We start from the raw sequence: 24906 nt of genomic DNA, 5'->3' as shown, positions 1-24906 counted from the left end.
AGCTAAATGGGAATTGGAAAGGGTTATTATTGGGATCGAGTTCGGCTAAGGAGCGAACTACTTACGTATTTTGCTCTCATTTCTGAGGGGAGAGAAGAATCAGGTCTGGCGTAGTTCATAGGAGGGGTATTTATAGATGTTGAGAGTGAATCCTCGCCCACCACGTGTAAAGTGTACCACAAACGTGGGGTCTTGATTAAGGAGGCGTGCGAGACCTGTCTTTATAGGTCTGCTGTGATGATGGGGATTAGTAGTATGGGCAAGTAGCTTGCGGCAGTGGTCAATAGCTAGTGGCAGTGATTTGTGCATGTGCATCTCTGTTCATGATTGCTTCTAGAAGATAAGCTAAGTCACGTTATAGCCTGGTTCGCGTGCTGGCGCGAACTGTTCTGGAACGCTCTCTTAGATTGGGGATGCGATCTGATTCTACAGGTCGGTGTGGTATTTCCATCATGTTGAGTACGCACCTGATATTCTTGAAGGAGAATATCACTCCCTTACAGACATGGATTAAACTTGACATTTGATTGGTGAACTAAGCCACATAAATAAAGTAGTTTTTTGATGGACGGTTAAGATTGAATCAAACTATTATCTATAGAAGAATCCAAAAGCTACTCCTTTTTCGATATAATTAGATATCCTTTGGTCTTCTCCCTCAACCTATCACTAAAGTTTGAATTTTTCTAATTGATTGGTGGTCATTCCGTCAATGACCATATATATCATCAACAAGCAGTCGCTGACTAGAACCAGCTTGTTTATTGATCACTACTGGAGGTATAAGGGCATCACCAATGCTCAGTTGCGGGCAGAATTTTGTTTGTAGAACCCAAGTCCTCTAAAACGAGACACTTTTCAAGGACCTCTGCTGCTTAGTACATCTTCAGCAAGTGCAACCATTAACGCCCTTGTCTCTATCTGGCCACAAGAACGAGGCCACAAGGTTCATCATATAACAACCCCACTTTTCTGGTTAATATTTCTAACATGCCATGTGTTTATGTTATTAATTGTACATGGACTTTATACTGCAAAGTGGGCTAATGGGCTTTGAAAAATAATATTTCCTGCCATGGTTTCAGCATTGTAACGAGACAACACCCAGCCTCTACCCCATTATCTTTCATCAGCTTTCAAGAGTTTCACTCACAAACTCAAGGGATCATTATCTCAGTTTCTATTACAGGCGAGAAATTGTCGACACAAGATACAAAATACGAATAGCTTGTGCATATCTCAAATTGTATCACCAAATAATGCTTTCCTTAAATTGTAAATAATAATACAAATTATGAAATAACTTGGGCTTATCTCAAATTGTAGAGCGAAATTAAGCGTTCCTTTAATGGTTAGAAACAGCTTGCCAAGTACGAAAAAGAATGATACTAATACAATGTTTCCTAGTACTTAACCATCGCTGCATTCGGCACGCCAGGAGTTCAGATCCATAAATCTAAAATATCCAACGTCATTCATTACATTGAGTTAAAATTATGTACAAATTATAGAAAGTAGGAGGCAAATAGCTAAGGTTGGATCACCACATGCAGAAGACAACAGCCGCAAAATAGCTTCCATTGGATCACCAACTGGAAAGCTCTCACTAGTATAAGTTACTACTGATTTGTTGGAAGGATAAACAACCGCTTTATGTGATAAATACATACATAGAGACCGGAGATTATGAGTTGAATGGATAAATTATCGCTTGCTGTATACAATACATACATGGGAACCTGCAATGGAGTATTCATCAAATCTGGGCTCCTGCTGAGATCCGGATGAAGAAAATGCCCTGCAAAAGGGAAGAAGATAACTCTTTTACATGAAGTAGCTGAGCGAACTTTTCTTTCTTGATCCACCTTCTCCATATAAATCATTCCATTGGAGGAGTTCATTCATGTTTGAAGACTCTGATGAGACACTTGCGCAGACCTACACAAGTAAAACATTATTCAGCCTCACAGGTCAACATAATGGCACATATCCAGTAAGATTACTGGCACTCCAAGAACAGAATCTTATTTACATATTGCTTTAAGAAAGAATAAGGCTAATACCTGTTCATGCGCATATTTAAAATCCTCCATGCTAAGAGGACGAATGTCCGCACTGCTATGCAAAGCTGGTAAAGATCTGTTCTCTGCCAGGGCCATATTTTTCTCCTGAAATTGTGCCAAAATACTTCAGAGAAGGGCCTCGATAAGCCGCACAATATTTTTAGTACATTACCAGCAGAAATATTTTATGTATGCTGTATGCTGTAATCATGACATGGTCAAGAAGAAATATACATACTCGACAAATCTCTCCCTAGTAGATTACCCAAATTCCAATATATTAACCTCATTGTCGCAACATCTAATTCGAAGTTTTTACCCCGGGCCCTACTTTTTATTTCGACCATCAGTTAAGTTGAAAGAACGGCACATAGAACCCATTGAAAAAATGTAGACTTTCATCACTAAGACTCAGAAATGGGACATCACTGATAAACATATCAAAGCTTCAACCGTACATGACACTAACCTTCTTTTCCTTCTCCAAAATTTCCCTTATCGGACAGTGCGCAGCCGTAACACAAAGATTCTGCAAAAGAACGGAAAGAGGTAAACACATTTTGTCATTAGACTAAAGAGAAAGACAGTTAAAGATAACGTTGTTAGAACCACAAAGAAACATATAGGAACATGTCTAGAAGCAGTAACCATTCCTAGAAACTACTTACTACCAAAAACAAAGGAAATAACCACAACCATACAATAACAAGCAGTAACCATTCCTAGAAACTACTTACTACCATAAACAAAGGAAATAACCACAAGCATCTCACATAGCAGTGCTTTACAGTATATTTGTATATAGAAAATAAATTGCAACCTTCAAATCACTTCCAGAATATCCATCTGTCATATTGGCAACAGCTTCCAGATCAACACCAGGCGCCATCTCTTCTTTGGCCAATATGACTCTAAGGATTTTCTCTCTATTAGTGGTATCTGGCAAATTTACCATCAACCTGCAGGAACAACACAGAGTTATGATAGAGAATATATTAACTCTATCATAAATGGTAATTAACTGAGTGTGTACTTAAACTTTTACCTCCGTGGAAGCCTCCTTATAACAGCCTCATCAAGGTCAAAAGGACGATTGGTCGCAGCAAGTACCAATACACGTTCTTTATCCTTCGTACGTAGACCATCCCAGTTTACCATAAACTCATTTTTCATTTTCCGCATTGCTTCATGTTCCCCCGGATTTTCACGTCTTCCCAACATGCTGTCAACCTATTTTGAAAGAATGTGAGCCATAATAGAAGAGTCATTATGCTTAAGCAATAAAGAAAAGAAAGAAACACTTGCAACTATCACAAAGGTAAACTTCAATAAGAAGCATTTGAAAGTAGGATCTTTAAGCAATGTCGCAAAGTTTTATGATTCAGATCTATTTTAAACTTGATTATTATGATCATCTAAGAGGCAACACAAACTCTACAGCATTGGCCGAAAATGTGAAAAAGATAAAATAATACTAATACTAATAATAATAATAATGATAAGGTAAACTCAAACTTTTCGGAGCTGTTTCATTACTCTAAATTATGTTTGGCCAAAATTTCAACCCCCACTTTTTCCAACGTAAAGTTTTCCTTAAGTTTAACTACAGAAGGGTAGGCGTTCGACCATTCACCTAAGATCAAATCGAAAATAATAGAAATTGCATATCTAGAAACCTTGAGAAACGAAACACTACTTCGAAGAATTTTGTTTAACTCAAAGATGTATCTACAGATGTTGGTTCTCTTCTCTCCTTCCAATAACTAATGTTTTGTCTGTATAATGTGTTCGAGAAAACCACTGCAAAGGTAAATTGTGCTTCTAAGATGCTTTTTCAGTAGAACAGTACAGGGCAATATTTATCCAAATCACACGTACAGCTTCAACAAATTGTGCCCATATGTTCATTGTACGTGATGTACGCATAGTAAATGTATATTGGTAAAACAAGAACTCATCCGTATGAAATCAAGATGAAGTCAAGCTATCAACCCTCACCAGGGAAAATGCAACCCACTCACCTCTGCAATCATAACCACATGTCCCCAAGGAAAATCCACAATGTGACAATGCAGTAGACCCAAGGTTTATCTATATCTGCACACTCCCAAGACAAAATGGAGCCCAAGGACCAGACCACCAACACCCTTAGCAAGGTACTAAGGAAGGTAAGCCCACATGCACGACTAAAATGTGATCACACTCCGCATATAACTGCATAAGCAGAGAATCTTTAAACATGTGATTTTCCATATTCCAAGTTCCTTGAGCCCAATGGCAAGATTAGAAGTACTTTGTTCTCCTGACAAGTTCATCATAGAGTAGTTATCTATGTTGAAAAAATGTCTCTGTATAGGCAAAGCCAAAATTCAATAGGCAATAAATCCAAATATTGTGTCCCAGTTAGACCCCCCAATCCTAGTCGACAAAGTGCTCAAATTTCAAATTAATTGGACTTAAAGCTCCCCAAATGAGTTTGGATGTCCCTGTGAAGCACTACGTCAAAGGTACCAGCTCCTCATCGTTTAGATCGAATTGAAGTAACCAAATCCCCCTCCAAGTAATTGCCAGTGTCTGCCTCCTCACAGTAATACTACATGTAATTCGGTGAAACGCAAAGTAGAGTCATCTCTTGTCCTTAGGGTATGACTTTATGGAAGAATATTGCAATCACTATCCAGGTGACTGAAGATTCCTTAGATTGTTGGATGATAATAGGGTCAGCACAATGATTTTCTTGGGGCCTACTTACTATGAAACGACCCATAATTAATAATAATCAGTTCAATTGATGCCAAATTTCAACCACTTCTTTCCCACACCTCCATAACATATTTCGCAAGCAATGACCCGTCAAATGACATGCTAATGTTTTAATCACAAACGACCATGCTTTCAGAGCAAAATATATCCATTTAATGGTTGAATTTTCTCCTTCGATGGATACAAAGTTGCCCATGGTTGCCATTATGGATGAAAGAACAAAAGACTTCAAAGAAGATATCCAGTTAATGTAGATTTTACACTTCAAAACCAAGAAATTAATCAAAATGACTATTTTGCTATTTACGTTTGATAATAACAAAAAAACATAGTGTGATAGGAACAGACAAAAAGGTGACAAGAACAAAAGGAATACTATATAGACAAACATTAACAGACCAGCTACATTGTATGGGAGAATGCTGAGCCTTCAAATACAATACATGGCTTGTAATCTTACTAAAGAGAAGACTTTGAATCACATAAGGTTCACACATCAAAACCATAGGATAAATGAAAAGGACGATTTTGTCATTTAAGATCGATAATACAAAACATAGTGAGCTGGGCAATGAATAGCGACAAAAATAGTAGAATTGGGTCGGAGTGGCTGAAAAGGCAACAAGCCAGTGGTTAACAAAAGGAAAACTATACAGAACTATTAACAGGCCAGCTACATTGTATCGGGAGAATGCTGGGCTTTCAAAGAGAACCGACAAGGAGTTCATGTAGCAAAATAAGAATGTTAATATTGATGACCGTGGTGGTTAGGAAAAATAGGGTTGCACCTTTTGGTAAGAAGTATACAGAGATGATACTGAAAAATACAAAATACCTATCAATGCACCAATACCAAGAGAAAAAATTTGCATAGAAGGTACGAGACCAGGAGGGAGACCCACAATACCGTGGAATGAAGTCATAAGAATATATTTTAAGAATTATATACAATAACAATAGGTGAGATGGGTAATAATGGAAACTTTACAAAAAGGGAATTCACGCACCCCATCCATGAGACAAAGGCAAATATGATGATTTTTTCTTTATGTTTCCACTGCTTCCCCTAATATATCAATCATGACTCCATGCACTTGCATACCTTTATAGAATTGAAAAAGGGATAGAGAACATATATGGACATGTTTTGGAGTATGATCCAAAACAATGCCTAGGGAACCTTCACAGTAGCCAGATTTTCCAAACTGCCAAATGGTTAGACAACTTTCCACCACTGAGCACAAATGGTCTCGCTCCTTGTACTTTTCAGGCAAAGGAGGATTATAACTATTTACATGGATCCTTGACATTAGCAAGACGACTTCGAAGTTTGTATACCAACTCAAGCTTAAAAGAAGAAATATTAATGCCCTTGGTTACCATTTTGGACTACAAGAAGTTGGTATGAATCTGACATGCATAAGTTGCCAACCTTTTATATCCTTGAACCATCTAAAAAGTTTGCATTCACAAAATGTGATGCCATCTAGCTCTAAAACCAATATGAAAAAGAGTGTAGAAATATCATGTCTCACTGCTTCAAAAACCTGTTATCTCAGGCAAGTCCTCTATAACCATTATGAAAAAAGAGAGTAGGTATATTGATGTCTCAATACTCTCAAAGCCCGTTCTCTCAATCATGAACGCAAGCAAGGCCAAAAACATATCGTCATAAGCTTCCACAGACCTACTCTGCACACCAGACCAGGAGTACCTTCCCTTTCCTTAATGTCTGAATTTCATTAGCTATAGGTTACATTCTAGAATTTGTTATCCACTTACATAAGCATTTCAGACAAGTATGGAGCATCCTCGTCAATCTCAAAGTAAGAGCTTTGACTTTTAGCAATATTCTTGATTGTACCGCTGTTTGGGCTAATTGACTTAAAATCCAATGGACTTCCAGCCTCCTTTTCCTTGAAATTAGAGCAATGAAACTACCGTTGAGCCTCCAAACCAAGAAGCCACTATACCGGGTTCGTTTGCCACTATGAGAATGTCCACACCAGTGAAGTGCCAAAACTTCTATATGGTAAAAGGTCCTTTAATATCATCCTTATTCTCAAGAGGAAGGGCCCCTAACTCAATATCCTTAAGTCAAAATCTCTAAGAATAAGATTCTTTAACGAGTAACCTCATAAAACAATTACATAATTTCGTTTTGGAATATCTTTCACTCAACATTTCACCATCAATCATCAACTTGGATATTTTAGTGATTTTCCTTAGTGCGTGTCAATCCAAATACATTTAATCCATACACAGAAGTACAGAACATGTGAGTTAAAACATCCGACAACAACATGAAAATTTGAATCCTAATATCATGATTCCACAAACAACTGACCAGTAAAAGAAATTAAGTTAATGATGTAAACAACCAACCTCGTCAACGAAAACAACACTAGGAGCAATTTTGCTTGCTAAGGAGAACACTGCTTTCACATACTTTTCTCCTTCTCCAAACCACTGAACGCAATATCAAGACGTACATTAGATCTTAAAGCAAATATAAACAAGAATGAAGCTTAGTACTACTATAGAAAATTATAGGAATACCTTCGATGTAATGCTTGACATCGATATGTTGATAAAGTTTGCACCTGCCTCAGTTGCAACAGCTTTAGCAAGCATTGTTTTTCCTGTACCAGGAGGACCAAAGAGCAGTATCCCCTTGCAAGGCTGCAAAGATCGAAAAGATATGATCAGTATATAAAAAAGATAAGGTTTCTGGTTCACCAACCATAAAGAATAATGAGTTCTGATTATCTTGCGAACTAGATCCCAACACCAAACTAAATTCACTTTAAACATCAAGAAAGAAGTACACCTTTGTTAGCTGCCCTTTGCAAAAGAGTTCTGGCCTTTGCAGGGGGAGCATCACTAATTCCTTCAATGTGTCCTTCACATTTTCTAATGCTCCAATATCGACAAAAGTAACCCCAATGTCATTAGGCGGTATAACATCAGCTAGAAGTCTCTTCTCAAATTCATTCTCAGTTACCACGTCCTGTGAAACCTCAAAGATCAGCACAGAATCGCAAACAAACACCCAGAATGGCCACCAACCCAAAGCCAAAAGTTTTTTTTATAAAAATGATTGATAAGAACAGGTCAAACAGAGATGATGTCTCTTACTAAAAGTGTATAACCTCACCTTGAGTGATTTTTTCAAGCTCTTAGACTCGTTTTGTATACCCTGTAGAATGTTGAGCCCATACAAAATGCTGCAGCAGCAGGTATTTGAATTACGTTACATGTCAAGAATATCAGAAAGCTGCATCTAGCACACTGAATGAAACAATCAAGAAAAACTGAAAACCTTTCGCTAGTAATTGCAAGCTTTGTATCTTTGACAGCAGCCTCAGTACTGTGCATAAGATGATAACTTAAAGCCCAGCCAACTATCTTCTCGACATCTGTAAATCAGCAACACGGCATGGAAGAGGCACACATTAGCATAGTATTTTTGGATGAAAAATTCAAACAATGAGTTCAAGATGTTACTTTCACTTGTAAGGGCTTGATCTTTTAAGCTTAATGTGTCAAGATCAGGGCACTCCAGTCCATTTCGGCTTAGAACCTGGAAACATAAGAAGGGTGAATTTAGTGTAAAGTGGTCATAAAAGTAACAAATATCTGAGATGACCAAAGGTAATTACATCCATGACAGAGCCAACAACAAGAAAAGTGGTAACCAGTAACATGTTCATCCCAATTTAGAACATAAAATCGAAAATCCAAACAGAATTCAACCCCCCAAAAGAGAGTAATTATAAAGAACTAGTACACTGGCACATGTCTACGCCACGTGTGCGGTCAGTTTTTTCGGTCAGTGGCATTATCGTAGTTGCTTACAAAACTGATGGCAAGGTGCTAAATCACATGTGCGGTCAGCTGGTTTGGACCGGGCAACCACAAAAATCCAATTTTCGGTCAGTGGCAATCTCGTAGTTTTTTGAAAAACTGATGGCAATGTGCTAAAATGAGAGAAACGTCTGAATTTCACTGTAGAAATTGACAGTTTTACCCCTCCCTCACCTATACTATTACATCATACCCTTTTGACTTTAATCGTAATAATTGAATCCATATAGGGGTATACCGGAAAGATCCACTGTTCACCGAACTATTCTCTTTAAAGTAGTTAGATATGGATAAAAATTGCATGTACACACAGCACAACAAACTGTGACGTGGAGCCACGCTAACATGAAGTGTAAATCTTCAAAGAAATGCACCAAGAAAAGGGCGACTTTGGATGGGATTTGGGCTTCCACAGTGAGTGAACTGGAAGAGCACACCTCGTCATAGATGGAAAGATTGACAGGCAAATGTACAACGTACAAAAGAAACCAAAACAATCAAAAACTGAAAACCATGTAATTCTAAATTAGCAGAAGTCAATTATCATTACCGAAAGGAGTAAAGAGAAGTGAGTTTTTCTATTTTTCTATTACTAACTATTCATCCTTTTATTAGAAACTAGGCCCAGAGCTATTATCACTTTCCTTAAAGGTAATCGAACAATGTGACATTACGCCTCTAGCAAAAACTTGCCATCATCAGGGTATTTGCTTCGTAGGCATCTAATATAGCCTCCATATAATAACAGCAACTATGTCGCTCTATGAAGACTTGCCTCAGCTACATTCGACCTGAGCTACCACATCAGCTCCTACTTATCACAACAACATTAACCCCAGGTGGTATCAAGCAAGCAGCCATCATCGCTCTAGCAGAAAAGCAGACAATCGCCCATGGAGTAATTTGACTCCTATAAAACACAGGAGTACGACTCCCTTGGCGACACTAGTATGTTTCACACCCACAACATCCCACGTCTAAATTGTGTTCGTGTTTAAGTAAGAAAACCAAGAATGTATGCCCAACTGTTTACGGACACAAGGATGTCACGGAACACAAGGATACTTGTTGATACAATGGTCTTGGGCTATATCCTCTCAAGCAATAGGTATATGCTTTAGTTCTTAATTTACAAAATTGTTAATTATGCATTTTTTTTAGTTTGATGTACTTGAATTAAGCTATTAAAACAACCATTAGTTGTACTGTGACATCAAAAATTGGAAACTAGTTTTAGATAGAACTATAAAAGATAACTAGAGAGAACAGATTACGACTATTCATCGAGTCCTCTTCCATCAACCTACGTGCAACCAAACGAAACAAGGAAAACGAAAGACAAACAAGTAAAATATATGATAAAGAAATATAAAGCTAAGTCCGAAAATGTAGATGCCCGAACTATTTATCAACCTACGTGCATTTAATGGTCTTTGTACAGTTGGGCCCTAATTTACAGTTTTGTTACTAAACAAGAACAAATTGTTCACGTGCACCAGTACCACCACCACTTTTCCTACTCCATATTCAATAGAACTTTGTATTTCAAATCATTTGTTTTGTTGTTTCTTCTTTTCCATTTTCTTTTTGTTCCCTATAGAAACCTTCAAAATGCTCGTGTAAATATCGTTATCATCCACAATCACATTATCAATTTCCTAATACGAAAAGAACTGCATTGCAGTTCACAATAAAATCCTATAAGCCAATTAGCCACAATTTTTGGTTTCCAACATTAAAGTCGCAACAAAGGGGAATCAAGGAATCTTAAAATCCAAGTGGTTATAGAATTTTGTCCAATCAAGGAAACTTTCGCTAGTACTCTCAATAAACAACCAAAATGGAAAAGGCATTACTTGAACAAGTCAACAGCAACCTGCAATGTATTAGAGGGAGGAGACAAACAAGGGGGTTGCCAAAAAGTTAAAAATCCATGTCCACCAATGTACGTACTGCTATTAATACGCCAATTATGATAATCTTGTCCTAAGGAAATATGCTAGGTTACATTGACACGGGAACGTGTGTCGGTGTCCGACACAGATACGGGGTGTCAGATACGGCGAGCTCTAAGAGATTGACACGGGGACACGGTGAATAATTAATTATTTTTTTAATAATTATAGATTAGAAGTTTTTTTTTTCAAAAAAACAAGAATAAATTGGGGAGAAAAGTCTTACATACAAAACAAATATTAAAAATATTAAATTGATTAAAGTGATATAGAAATACAAAATGAGCTTACAAAGTTCAGGAATACACAATGTTAGAAACTGGACTGTTTTTTTTGGCCCAATTTGGTTTTAAAAAGTCTGTCCATAATATAAGAAAGACTTAAGTCAAACAATTTAAGTTACAAGCCCAAGTAAAAAGCCCACTAGGGCTTAGAAAAAACCAATCGTGCTTGTCCCTCTTTCCCCATCTCCTTCTCCTGCAACTGGCGGCTGCTCTCTCCCTCTCTCTCCTGGTCTCTCTCTCCCATCTGCTGCTCGGTTACCATCAGGTACGTTATTAGACAACCATCTCTTGCTCTTTCTCTCCCATCTCCTCTCCTACTCTCTCTCTCTCCCCATCTATTGCCGTATCTCAACATTTTAAGCCGTGTCGACACACATTTTTTTCGAAATATGCTGTGTCCATGTAACCTAGGAAATATATGATCCCTATCAGTGTCGACATTCAGCTGCTCTCCATCTTTTTGCTACTTCCGTCAACATTTTAACTGCTTATATCTATATTACTTAAGGGGGTTGTTAAAAGTTAAAAACCCTAGTCCACCAAATGTACCTATTGTTAAACATTATCAGCATCCACCTTAAGACCACTTGGTGATAAGTGGAGAGGCCAAGTAACATTAATACTATACTGCAAGGGTGCACACATCTCATATGGGACCATAACAAACATCTCAACACGCCCCCTCGCATGGTGTTAAATTTAACCTAATACGTGGACAACACACTTGGGTGACGTGGAGTAAACGGCCCCTTTGGGCCAAACACAATAGTCACTCTAATACCATGTTAAACATTATGAGCATCCAACTTAAGACCAACTGGTTATAAGTGGATAAGCCCAGGAACATTTATACTATATTGCAAGGTTTCACACGGGAACAATAACAAACTTCTCAACACCTATTGCTATCAATATCTTGAAGTAACAATCTAAAAAGGCATTTGTCCATCACTTACAGAACGAATGTTAACAATGTTTGCCTTCTCTTTGAGAGTTTCAACATCACGATCCAACTGTCTTTTCCAATCTGAAAGTAGACTTTCATCCTGCCACAATATATCAGGAACACTATCACTTTTCTGAAGTGAAAGATAAAACAAAAGTATGATAATGTGAACTAAATTTAGATCAATTACCTGCGGTAGTTGTATAGTGACTTTATTTGGAAAAAGGCGAATGAGTTGCTTCAAAGTCTTTGAGATTTCTTTACTCCTCTCATGAAGTCTACCAAAGTTATCCTGCACGATACCCAGACAACCATCTAAGAAGTCTTCCATAATTGTGAAAACTAGAAAAATAACAAGCATGCACGCATATGCATTTAAAACGTAAATAGAACAAATGTCTCAAATGAGTCGAGAGTACCGGAAAAGCAAGATCCAGTAGAGCAGTTTGGTTGCTCCCAAACTTTGTAAACAAAAGACCACCAGGATGTGACTGTAATTTAGTATAGAATGAGAATGAAAAATGCAATTGGTTAATACTTAATAAACTAGAAAAATATATCGCAGTGAATAAAAAATAAAAAAACCAAAACTAAGACTTCAATAAGAAATACCTTTTCCTTGCGGTTATCTGTCTGGGTATACGAGCCGATCACGACAACTTTCTCAGGTAAATTTTCAAGATTACTTTTGATAGTTGAAAATGACTCTTGATTGCCAACCGTAGACTTTTCTATGTCTTTTACAAACACTATTAGTGATCCATTTTGACTTTCACTAGAAGCAACCTGTGACAACAATGAGTCTCAGATTGTTAGAAACTTGAGATTTCACAACTTTGTTTGTAATTGGGGTACAATTGTGTTGTTTCTTTGCTTAGTAACTTGCTAAGGTGGAGCAAACACTATCGGGTGTAAAACTATTCTTGGGAATGAAATATATCTATTGTCGATAAGAAAAATCAAAATATATATATATTTTTTTAAAAAGGGAACAACATAGCGCTGCTATGTATCCTTAAACTTTACAGATTGGGTGAACACGTACCTCGAACAGTTCATTGATGGCAAGTTTGTCAACATCGTCACCTTCAGAATTGTCTAAACGAAGAAGCTCGGCTGCATTAATAAAACAATATAAGAATAGTAGAGAACAGGATTAATGCATCATTAAATGGAAGAGCCAAGATGAATCGCTGGAAAGAAAGTTTTGGTAGAGATATTCACCAGTACAAAAGAAACCATGATCATCTTCGCATAGGCCACCAAGATCATTACCCTCTGGAATTGCATCATCAAATCTAACTCCAACTTTGGAGGATCCATTTTCTTCAAAAGCAAGGATTACCTCACCTTTATAACCATTAGTTGGTACCCTATAGATAAGAAAAGTGAAAACTTATTTTAGCGGCAGTTGTAGTACCAGCTTCCCAAAGTTAATGATGAGATGTTCAGTACAGTCGCACAAGGAACAGTTAATGTTTTGAGTCAGATGCTCAAAAGTTAAAAAATGGTACAAGAGCAGGTTATTTCGGCAGATGCCCTTCTCTAGCTTTTTTGTTTGCAATGGACTAGAAATGCATACCGGTATGAAGACAATTGAAAAAAACAAAAAAGCAGAACTATAACAATGAACAATTTTGTGAAATTGATCTCACAAAATTATCATGGAGTAGATAAAACAAATAATCAACTAAAACAGAAAAACACAAATGTACAACTGTCACTTCATTTGCATAGCGCATTGAATATACTAATCTCATACAGATATTCTAATTTAGAGCACCAATCTTATAAAGCAACAGATTAGGCATAAAAGGGTCAAGTAAAATCAAAGAGATAGTTTTCTCACTAAGGTTCTTCGGCCCTAACTATTATTTATTGGTTTATGCAAGTCTAGATGTTTTTTCTTTATATTTTTTGTCTTCTGTTCTTTTGGAAACCTAAAGTTCATTTTGTTTGCCACTTGAATGATGAAAAGGCCCCCTCTATAATGGTCCAGCCAAACCCAAAATCTCTGCAATACTTACGATCAACCATGGGAACTCTATACATCCATTTGCTCAGGAAATAATATACTCACAAACTTTTATTTCTAGAGATGTAAACATGCAAATTAACTAAGCATTTATAGCACACCTACTAACTCAAACACAATACCAAAGAAGCCTCAAAAGAGCACCAAGTGGCCCACAAAGTTGAGTTCTTCAACCCTCTCATACGACACACTAGCAGCCTTAAAGAGCAAACAAACACATTCAATCAGCAGAAGAAGAAAAAACAAAACAAAAACAAAAAAACAAGTTACCAGCACTTTGAAGGTAAAAAAAATATACATAAACCAACACGGCCAAAAACGGACCAAAAAATTCAACATGTGATCATGAACACACTAATGTCCCAGGATCTCAGGCACAAAAATGATATCTAATATCATTAACAGAACCACCCTTTTCTCTAGTATATGAGGTTCTAAAGGCATTGGGCACTAAGATACTTGTTTTACCACTTAGGTTGTTCAAAAGAGTCACAATTTGAGGAGCTGGTGTCACGTTCAGTTATATTAGTGAGTACGCTTTCAACAAAGCTGACCAACCCCAGATTTTTCTTTCTACAGGCAAGACCAAACCCAGATCAAGAGTGTTCAGTGAATCACTCTACATTAAGAGATGTCAACGATGAGAAACAGACCGTTTTCGCATCAAATTCGTATAAATGAACAGAAGATACCTTGAAGATGACTGAAAAGGAGAAAATCCCGAAGTATGAAGATCACCCATGTATCTCACTCTATCCCCTGCAAATCTAAAATGAGGACAACTGAGAATCTGGATGCATTAAAATCAATGGAAAGAAATCTATTAAACACTCTAGAATAAGAAAGTCCTGAAAACTCCAGTCCCAATCATGATGAGAGAAAAATGACATGCCTGTTTTAAATGTATAAGTCTTGGATGATGCAGTAGAGGCTTCCTGTCTCGGGGGAGGATGAGAGCTAAATGGAGATGCACCCATAATATCAGCTTCGACACTAGAAGCATGTTTCTTATGCTTAAAGGCATCTGACTGTGCAGCTCTTTGCTTTGCCAACATGCCTGATTTTTCTGACCTTGAGTTTTCTTTGTTCGATTCTGATTCCTTTGAGGAGACTCCCTGAATTAATTAAAAAGCATTAGGATAACAACTATAAAACTCATAAGCTCAGTTAGTTGGCCAGCAATTAATTTAGGTAACCTAGTAATCACGGTGCATGAAATTCTACTAAACAATGTTATAACAAAAAAAAACAAAAGGTATGGGAATTGGACTCCTGAGGTGTTAAACCTAAGTCCTCTCTCTATCAAGCCATATTAAGGTGTTAAACCTAAGTCCTCTCTCTATCAAGCCATACCCCCAACCAACAGGCAGCACTATAAAGCATCAGTTATGATGACATATTGCATGTAATGAAATTTAGCGACATCAACTTCAAACCAAAGACAAGGACACAGCAAGTGAATAGGAAAAAAAAGGATTCAAACATATAAAAGTCAGTGAAGCTTACACCAGGCAACATAAGAGAGTCAACGATCAGCAATCTAGAACCAAAATGTTTTGCTAAAGCTTTTGCCAAGGTCTCCTGGTATATATCAGAACCTACACGAAAAACAAAACACACACAGAGAAAAAAGGTATGAATAGTTACGCTTGACAAATGGAGCCTCGAAAAAAAACCATAAACAGAAAGGAAGTGAGGCAACACTGAAACATACCTGCAGGACCACATAATAATATTCGCGGGCATATAGTTGGCAGACCTGAAGTGTACTTTGCAAATTTATTATCCTTCATATGTATGTATGTTGATGTTATCAGAACATTTTTTGTTGTCTCACTGAAAAAGATAATTGTTTTATGAGCCCATATGAGTTTAAATAACTAGATGCATGAGGCAAAGTGCTTCAATTTGCAATAGCTGCTGAAGCCATAAAGCCCAGGAGCACTGTAGCAAAGAAAGTGCAAAAACAAATATTGAGAAAAGACCTGGGGGGTAATAAACAGTAAAGTTCCAACATGATGAACATTTCTCTCATCCCTAGGCTTCTAAGCTTATTCATCTCTTTTACTTTTTCCAAGACAATACAATAACTACACTCTCCAAGCCCATAGCAGCAGATCAGAGACAAAATATGGATAGCCAACAGAAAAAAACATTTATAAATAAGTATTTCTCTACCTTAGATAGTATGGAAAGTTGTCGAAGCTGACATCAATGTCGCAGGAATTTAGAATCTTTCGTTGTAAGCTCTCCCTAAATGCTTGGCATCTAGTTGCAGCTGAATTTTGTGTAGGATCCAAACCCTTGAGGACGTCCATTATTTCCCTTTTCTTGTCAAGAGCTTTGAAAATGCTTCCACTTAAATCGAAATCTGGGGCAGATGATCCTGAGACCATTCGCAGAATTGGTCTGAACTCATAAGTGCTCGTGGGTATCTTTCCAATTTCTGCGTCAAGATGAGCACCCAAACCAATGCTATCAAGAGGCAGAGTTTCACTGGCAGCAACATCAGTAGCTAGAACAGCGGTTTTCTCGTTTGAAGAAACATCAACCCCCTCATTGTCATTGCCCTTTTTATCCTGAACTGGAACATGGCCAGCTGACACTTCACAGCCGGAGGGTTGTGGAGATCTCCCTATAGCTTTCTGCACATCTTCACCATTTTGGGCAGAATCTTTCCTCCGGTTAGCAATAGATGCTAATATAGATGCTCCTGCAACAGCCGATGGATCTCCGGATCTTATTTCAAAAGGTGGTCCTTTTATTGAAGCACTCTGGGATTCTGAAACACTAACAGAAGAAGGCACAACTGGAGTAGACAAGTTTTCACTTTGAAGTTGCTGAAAAATCTGATAACTTATTAAGGAACTTATCCCATCAAAGAAGAAAGAAGACTACTCAGTACTCACTAGTATAACTTCTTTTAATTAGTGGAAAACCTCAAATAATAAAATCAGATCACTGACCATAAGATGATAGAAATAATACATTATACATAGTCACTTCAGCCAAATATATGATGAAAAGGATACATAAGCATCTTTACCAGATGAACCAAAAATCACTTCATCCCCTCCTCTGAGCAATGCAGTTTCGTATTTTTTAATGACTGAACCATTTACTTGAACCACACCTTTGGCACCCGTGACCTCTAGTATGACAACAGATGAATCTTCTCGCTACCGAAAATAATTTAGTTTACAACGGAAAACAAAATGGCATTAGTATTGTCATCATATATCAAAATAATTCAAAGGCTTGTCATCCAAAGGTAAGGAAACATTCCTGTGATGGTAAAAGGAGAATTAGTTATTTTACCTCTACATACTTCAACTTACACAGCACACTACTGGTAGACGGGCCTTTTAAACATAGGTTGCAATCTTTCCCGCCAACAGTGAAAGGAGAAACTTGAATCAGCAAGTGAGGATTCTGGAAAAGAATTGGAGAGACTCAACAACTTTGAAAGTAATCACCAATATCAGTAAAAAGACAAATCCAGACAGAGTAAAAGATCATAAATATCCTATATAAGATTAGAAATCTAAAATTATATTAATAATAATTATATTGATAATAGCAAAAGTTAATGATTACATGAGACTCCCTCTCCTTAAACAAAGACTAAGCACATACTAACATCCTACCTACTCTATGTGGTACTAAAAACTCATACTGAAAAACACTAATACTTACTCCCCCTCAAGCGAAATATACTCAATGTATATTTCAGGCTTGCAAATACAATGACTAACCCCAACAATATACATAGATAACCATCTCTATCTCCCCTGTACACAGAATCACAAATAAAAAGATAATATTAACAACAAGCTCATGTCGCAAGCATCATCCTCGAACAAGCACCCGCAACAACATCAACAAACAAAAACAAAGGTTTTGGACTTGTAGGTCTCAGTAGCTCTAAAATGCTCCAGGCACATGCCATGGGGCTCCAATTGCAAATGCTCCTCATATAAAGGTATCTCAAGAACTGGGTGCACCAAATAATGAAAGAGGACCAACAAGAATACCAGCTAAGTTGGATCCAAAAAAATAAGAATAAACATCAATCATAGCATCAAGGATGATGTATCTAAGAAAATCATGAGCAACTTGGGGAGATGCAACAAAAACAAGCCAACTTCTGGCAACATAATTTGCTCGCCTCCATAAGTGTCTTATACCAAAAAGCTTCCAACACCAACTTGAGTAACAAGGTTGTAACAAAACCTTTTTTTTTTTTATCGGTAAAGTATAATTTTATTAATATAATTAAAGATAGATACATAAGGATGAGATATCCTCCATTACATACATATAGAAAAAGAAAATAAATGAAAAAACATAAAGTGACAAGTCTCTTAGCCCGATCATCTCATTATGGACTCCCATCGAAACACAAACGCCTCAAAAGGTATATCTCGTGTCTCAATATACACCTTTGACCAGAAACATAAAAAAGTTTTGATTGCCAACACAACTTTCTCTATAGGCGTTGTTGCTCCCTCAAAGTGTCTCTGATTCCTCTCCAACCAAATGCCCCATAGAATCGCAAAAGGCAACATGCTCCAAAGTCGTCTCCTCTTCTCATAGTGGACTCTCAAGTCCCATGAGGCTAATAACATCGTCACAGAAACCGGACAAACCCAAGAAACCACCGACTCTAGAATAAAATGACACTAGACCCGCCATGAAAAAGGACAAAGTAAAAGAATATGATTCACAGACTCCCCATCCCTTAAACACAACGGACAAAAGTTGACAAGAACTTCTTTGACACGTCTTTTTCTGAGATTGTCAATAGTCAAGATTTTACCAAAAGATGCACACCAAACAAAAAATACAACTTTTGACGGAACTTTAGAACCCCAGATAATATGACTAGGAAATTTATGAAGGGCATTAAGATCATGACGGGAGATTAGTGAACAAAGCTTAAAGTAAAAAGATCTAGAAGAAAATCTCCATTTCTTGTCAATAGACCAAAGCCTCTTATCTCTGTCCGGTCTCACGAAAGGAATAGAGTCTAACATCATTGTGAGAGCAACCACGCTCACTATATCCCTGTCATAGAGAGCAATATGAATACCCAGGTCCCAAGCAATAAAACCATTATGTTTCCTCATGAATAATCGAACTGGCAGGTTCCTTAAGTCAGAAACGGCATATAATCTAGGAAAAACGTGTGACAGAGGCCTCTCGTCTAGCCATATATCCTCCCAAAAGCGGATGCTATCACCTTTGCCTAAAGCAAATCTAATATGTTTGTAGAATGCCTCTCCCACTCTCTGAACGCTTTTCCAAATACCACAGCCATAAGGTTGTAACAAAACTTCTTACACTTTCCCTAAAATCAAATCCAAAGGCATATAACGTAATTAAACCCTTACAACCTGAACCATCGATCAATAAAATTGCTTACCAACCAATAATCATTAGGGATTCTTACCAAATTGTACAATTTGAGAGGGGGAGAATATCGCATAACTAACACTGAACCATCCGAAGAAGAATCAAAGCTGGCTCAAAAAAGTTTAATATTTCCATCAAACTCTTACATCATACTTGGATATGTTAGTCATACCAATATTCATATACCAGCAATCATCAAACAAATCAAATCCGAACCCTTTACAAACTTTCAAAAAAATAAATAAATAAAATAAAAAATAAATCCTTCAGTGCATATATGTATATGTGTAACAGTCAATTTCAAACAACTACCCAGAAAAGACTACTTCGAATTAGAATTTGAGCTACATCTTGTTGGAAAGCTATGATGCATGGATACGGGTACTGGTACGGCGACACCGATACGAGGTACGATACGACTTTTCTAAAATATTATGATATGGGTACGGCTAATTATTAGGAATATTTTTAAATAGAAGTGTATTCTAAAAATTCTCTTAGTAGTTCTTTGAGTAAAGTAAGTCATAAACATGTGAAAAACTATTTATAACACATGTCAAAGTCAACCCAACTTGAAACCTCAAGAAACAGATTACATTTTCAATTGAGGATAAGTGCATAACTATTGGGTCAGGTCTATTTCAGGGATTCCAACTAGAATCCATTTAGAGAAGTTCAGTCTCTTTCGAGAAAGAAGAGAAATTTGGAAATTTTGGTCATTCAAGTGAAAGAATTTTGCTAAACCTCCTCTGCCAGCCTCTCTCTCTAAATTTATTGGGATTCTTTGTTTTTTTGAGTGAGGGCCAAGTATCCTAGAAGTATCCGGTACCCGTATCGGTATCGTACCCGACCGACACGGGTGCAATGATATTTTAGGGGTATCCGTGCATCATAGTTGGAAAGCTTGTTGAATCTAGTTTCTAACGCAAAATACATAACAATTTTTCGACTACTGAGTAACAAGACATTGCAGTTTTCCCGCAGGATGTCAAATTTAGACAGGAAAATGCTTCAATTACAAAAAGAAGGCTTGCAAAACGAAAATACCTTTGTCAAAAAACACTTTCCACGTCATTGGTCGCTAGAGGAAGAAGAGACCAATTAAAATGAAGAAAAAACAAAACTTCGCCGAAATCCGATGACTGAAAACGTTAAACCCTAGGTCGAAACCCAAAAGCTCTTATACAAAGTAGAAATATAAAAGTATATTGATAATAGCAAAAGCTGATGATTACATGAGGCTCCCTCTCCTTAAATAAAGACTAGACACATACTAACACTCCCACCTACTCTATGGTGGGACTCAAAACTCATACTGTAGAACACTAATATTTATATTTCTCCACAGTAAGAAAACAATGCTGCCTTATCTATATAAGCAAACAATTATGCCTAGTCTAAACACAAGATGGGACACATTAATCCATTTAAACAGATGAGTAGCTATATACAGATGAAAATGCCTCGTTATAGAACTACCTACCAAATATTACAAAACAAGTAAAGGAAAACAGGTTGAAACTCAGACATAAATTCTCAAAAGGAAATTAAATATAAAATCAGAGGACGGTAAAGTTCTACAAATTATTCTAGGGAGAAGACTCATGAGAAAAACAGGTACACAAAAACAGAAGAACTTCTATATACAGAGGGAAATGCCTCGTTATAGAACTACCTAGGAAATAATATCAAACAGCAAGTAAAGGAAAACAAGTAGAAACTCGGACAAATAAATTCCCAAAAGAAAATGAAATATACAATAAGAGGACTATGAAGTTCTAGAGATGAGACTTCTAGAGACAAAGTTCTACCGCTAAAAAAAATTCTACAGATAAGTTGTCTGTAACGGAGTAAATGAGAAGCACTAAAAGGCAAATGACCCAGTTGACATACAAGAGCCAAATTAGACAAAAAAACAACAAAAACTCGGGAATATGAAAAGTGAGCAGCAGTAATTTACATAATTTAATGGCACCAGCCTATTGATCCCCACAATGAATTTTCCATGCTTTCGAAAATACCCACTTGCTTTAAAAGCCAGACACATAAAAAATAATAAATATATCTGCCGCCCGGTCAAACAAGGCAACATTAACAACAGAACAGGGTGCGCAAACCCCCGACTATCCAGCCAAAGACACGACCAAGCAAACCTAGGCACCAATTGAAACTTTGAGATCCTCAATTTGGATGTTAGTCATCGCCTAAACCTGTGACTGCATAAGTGAAAAATCCTGTGAAGTCCTTCCTAATCATAGAGCAGTCTTTTCCATCCAAAGTGGAGTCCCCATTTTTCAAGAGCATTATAGCTTGCCCAAGCTATCCAAGAAAACCAATTACTCTCACAGAAACTCATGACACCTAAAGGCGATACATCATAAAATGAGTCCAAGAAGGCCAGTAAATGAATCATCAAATTAATACTCCATCCAAATGAGCACATTCGTACCTCAACATAATAACCCTTTTTGAAAACCTTGAATGCTCCTTTGTCCTACCTAAACCTCTATAATAATGTGCGCAAAAGGCCTTGTTCACGCTAGTGCAAAGTGGTTATCAGAAACCTCCCTCTTTTGTTCTTCACAACATTTACTGTGACTAACTGGAATGTCCACGGCCAGATTCCTCCTAGTAAGCCAGATAAGTAACATAAATGTGAGCTCCAAAAGGGATTGCTTGAGAAAGTGTTAACCCACTTCTTTCTTCTGTTTCCGGTGAAGGTAGATAGTATTATAATTCACTAAGAGAAAGAAACTGTAGGATGATTAGCCCGTTTCCTTTAGATAGAAGTAACAAGTGTCCACCTCTTTTCTTTTTGATAGTTGAAACTTTGTTGGGAGAACCAAAACAAGGTGCAACAAGGAACGGACTTGCCTATACAAAAAAAACTTCCCTAATGCCTATACAATCAGATCACTTGGGCATTTACAAGTAATATTACATCACCCAAAAATAAACTCTTCAACGCTCTGACTCCTTACAATTGAGAATAACCAAATCTAGTTAAACTCTTAGACCTACCACTATTGCACTTTTACTTGGAAGATATCCTTTGGAGCCGTCCATAAGGCTAAAAGTTTTGCTCTAAGGCTCCTCCTCTGAGACCAATTACCTTGTGACCCTCCAAACAGAGAACAGAAGAGCGTACCAGCATATATTCTATAAGCTAACTTCCAGACATCTTATATTACACACAAAAAAACAAGGCAACCAGCACCATGGATGGGTATTCTCCACCTACTTGATTTCCCAGACCGCTTTTGTGCAATCTAGTACGAAAATAGAAAACAATCTCAGATGAGAAAGATTTACAGGGTACAATGAAAAATCCTCATTAAAAGCTCATATTTACGCAAAGACGCAACTCCCAAGCCACCCAACAATATTGTCATCAAATCCACTTGAAACCTCAGATTTGCGCAGAAGACCTTAGTCACCCAACAAATCGTCATTCGTCAACAAAGGCTTTAACAGAAACAGCGATAGCACTCCATCTCCAATGCACATGAGATTTGCCTATTCTAATGTGCAAACAAATGCATATCTTCATTCCACCATTAATTATCTACTTTTATAGTTATATGATATTAATTCATTTGAAACACAAGGCCTGACCACTTGCAACTCCATACAGGCAATTAAAGAGTTTATATAAGGGAATTAGGTCTTCCACTCTGCAATCCAAACTGGAAAGAGATCATCTTTCCAACAGTAAGTAATCTAAGTATTGGTTCCAAATTCTAATGAAATACCAAAGTAGGCTACATTAAACTATATCATTTCTCCCACAAATGTGATACAATATATACTAAAACACAGAGAACATTCAATCCAAATCCTAGACCACTAATCCATTCAAGACAAATACAACAAAGTTGCAGTCTTTAAACACTGAAACATGCAAATTACAGCTCTTTCTACCAACCTGAGAGCATTGAGAAAGAAGTTTTCCCCAGGGAGTTTTCACTGAAGACTTGAGCGATGATCGTTTATGCGTCCGAAAAGCCAATGACTTCACCGGTTTCTCCACCTCCATATTCGCAACTTCTAACAAACAAACACAAAATCAATTAAAGTATTTGACAAAATTGAGAAAAACATGCAATAAATGAGATCCATACCAATAAATTTAGGTGAAGGCAAATCATCATCTTTCTCAACAACAACATCATCATCACCAGCACCTTTCTCTTTCTCTTCCTCTTCCTCCTCCTCATCCATAACCACATCATTTTCTTTCAATTCATCGTCACCAACCAACGGATCAGAACCATCAATAACATCTTGTTCTTTTAATTCACTTCCTGATTCCTTCCCTAAATTACCTAAATTTTCAACTTGTGTTGTTGATGACACCTCCTTTTCTGATGTAGAAGCTTCCGAAGCCTTCAAAATTTCAATCTACATCTCAAAAATCAAAATTTCAAAAAAAAAATCGAAATTAATTGAAATTTTGATTTACCTTGGAACGTTTGGAATTGGAATGAGGAGAAGGAGAAGTAGTGTTGTTGTTGTTGTTGTCTGATGATTGAAGAGGACGTTTGTTAGTTGAAGCAGAGCTTCTTCTTGTTTCAACCATGGCTTCTTCTCTTTGTTCCGAAATTTTGTGAAATGATTGGCGATATTTTCAGACAAAGAAGAAGGAAAAGGAATTTCTGTGTTTTTTCAGTTTGTTCATTTATAGAGTGTGCTTTTGATTTTGTGTGTCAGTTTACACGTGGATCACTGCTATTGGATACGTTGGATTGACATCGCGTGTGGGCCCCAGTATGCTTATACGTGGGGGTGTTTTACTGGTTGGAGTTTGTGCTTTGTACAAGTGGAGTCTAGTCAGATGTGTTTATTTATTACTAGCCGAGACATTTTAGATTTTTTTTTTTTTTTTTCAATATTATTTATGCATGTGCATCGTATACATATGGCAGCTCGAAACGTGTTTTTCTTTTTCTTTTCGTGGGTGCTTTTTTGAGTGAGAAAGAGAGTGCCATTTTTTTAAGGAGAGATGGCGCCGGCTATTATAATAACTTGGGGTACCCGAAACCAAACCGGAATTGGAACCGTTTATAGCAGTTAGGGTCATAAAATATTTAGGACATTTCTAATTACACCTCCACCTAGGCTCTACGCTAGATGCTATTAGGATTTTACTACTAATTGCATACTATTGTACAACCTATAAATATCCACACTGTAGTGGCATGATGCCGTCCCGTAATATCACGGGGAAAAGGGGCCGGACTTAACATAACGCACAAGGCCAGCGGCAAAGACTGATCATGATGGACGGACGCGTGGTGGTGAGATGCGAAAACCCTACACTTGGAGGGGAGGGGACCGCGAGATAGAGGGACAGGTGGAGGGTTGAGATGAGAGATGGAGGGGATATAAAAGAGAAGAGATGGGAGAGAGAAAAGGGAGGAGAGGAAAGAGAGAGAAGAGGCGGAAGAGGAGAGGAAAAGTGAGTGGTAATACGGCCTAGATGGAGAGTGAGTGAAACAGTGTTTAGATATATCATTTGAGTTATAACATTTGTGAGTGAAACAAGGTTTCGCGATATTATTTGAGTTATAACATTTGG

At 37.3% G+C, this 24906-nt stretch overlaps 1 protein-coding gene across 5 annotated transcripts; it reads right to left on the bottom strand.

Annotated features, from left to right (window-relative positions):
* Positions 1 to 1210: 1210 nt before the first annotated feature.
* Positions 1211 to 23987, bottom strand: LOC147479868 (uncharacterized). Of its 5 annotated transcripts, none has more exons than XM_086575358.1 (27): positions 23791 to 23987; positions 23450 to 23729; positions 23254 to 23375; positions 17232 to 17345; positions 16946 to 17092; positions 16092 to 16762; positions 15628 to 15749; positions 15420 to 15511; positions 14806 to 15028; positions 14606 to 14672; positions 13103 to 13251; positions 12924 to 12994; positions 12491 to 12664; positions 12298 to 12369; positions 12069 to 12170; positions 11889 to 11978; positions 8334 to 8409; positions 8149 to 8245; positions 7984 to 8053; positions 7657 to 7836; positions 7386 to 7508; positions 7212 to 7295; positions 3109 to 3293; positions 2884 to 3022; positions 2533 to 2592; positions 2064 to 2168; positions 1211 to 1938 (listed from the first exon to the last, which is right to left on the bottom strand). In XM_086575358.1, the coding sequence occupies exons 1-27, from the start codon at positions 23905 to 23907 to the stop codon at positions 1825 to 1827; spliced, it is 3846 nt and encodes a 1281-aa protein (XP_086431484.1). In that variant the 5' UTR covers positions 23908 to 23987; the 3' UTR covers positions 1211 to 1824. The 5 variants fall into 5 exon arrangements, with proteins under 5 accessions (XP_086431484.1, XP_086431486.1, XP_086431485.1 ...); XM_086575360.1 differs by having other exon boundaries at positions 8340 to 8409; XM_086575359.1 differs by having other exon boundaries at positions 23254 to 23372.
* Positions 23988 to 24906: the final 919 nt, after the last annotated feature.

This window comes from Coptis chinensis, chromosome 8 (assembly GCF_015680905.1).
Source record: "Coptis chinensis isolate HL-2020 chromosome 8, ASM1568090v1, whole genome shotgun sequence".
NCBI lineage: Eukaryota > Viridiplantae > Streptophyta > Magnoliopsida > Ranunculales > Ranunculaceae > Coptis > Coptis chinensis.
This window is presented reverse-complemented; position numbering and strand designations above follow the sequence as displayed.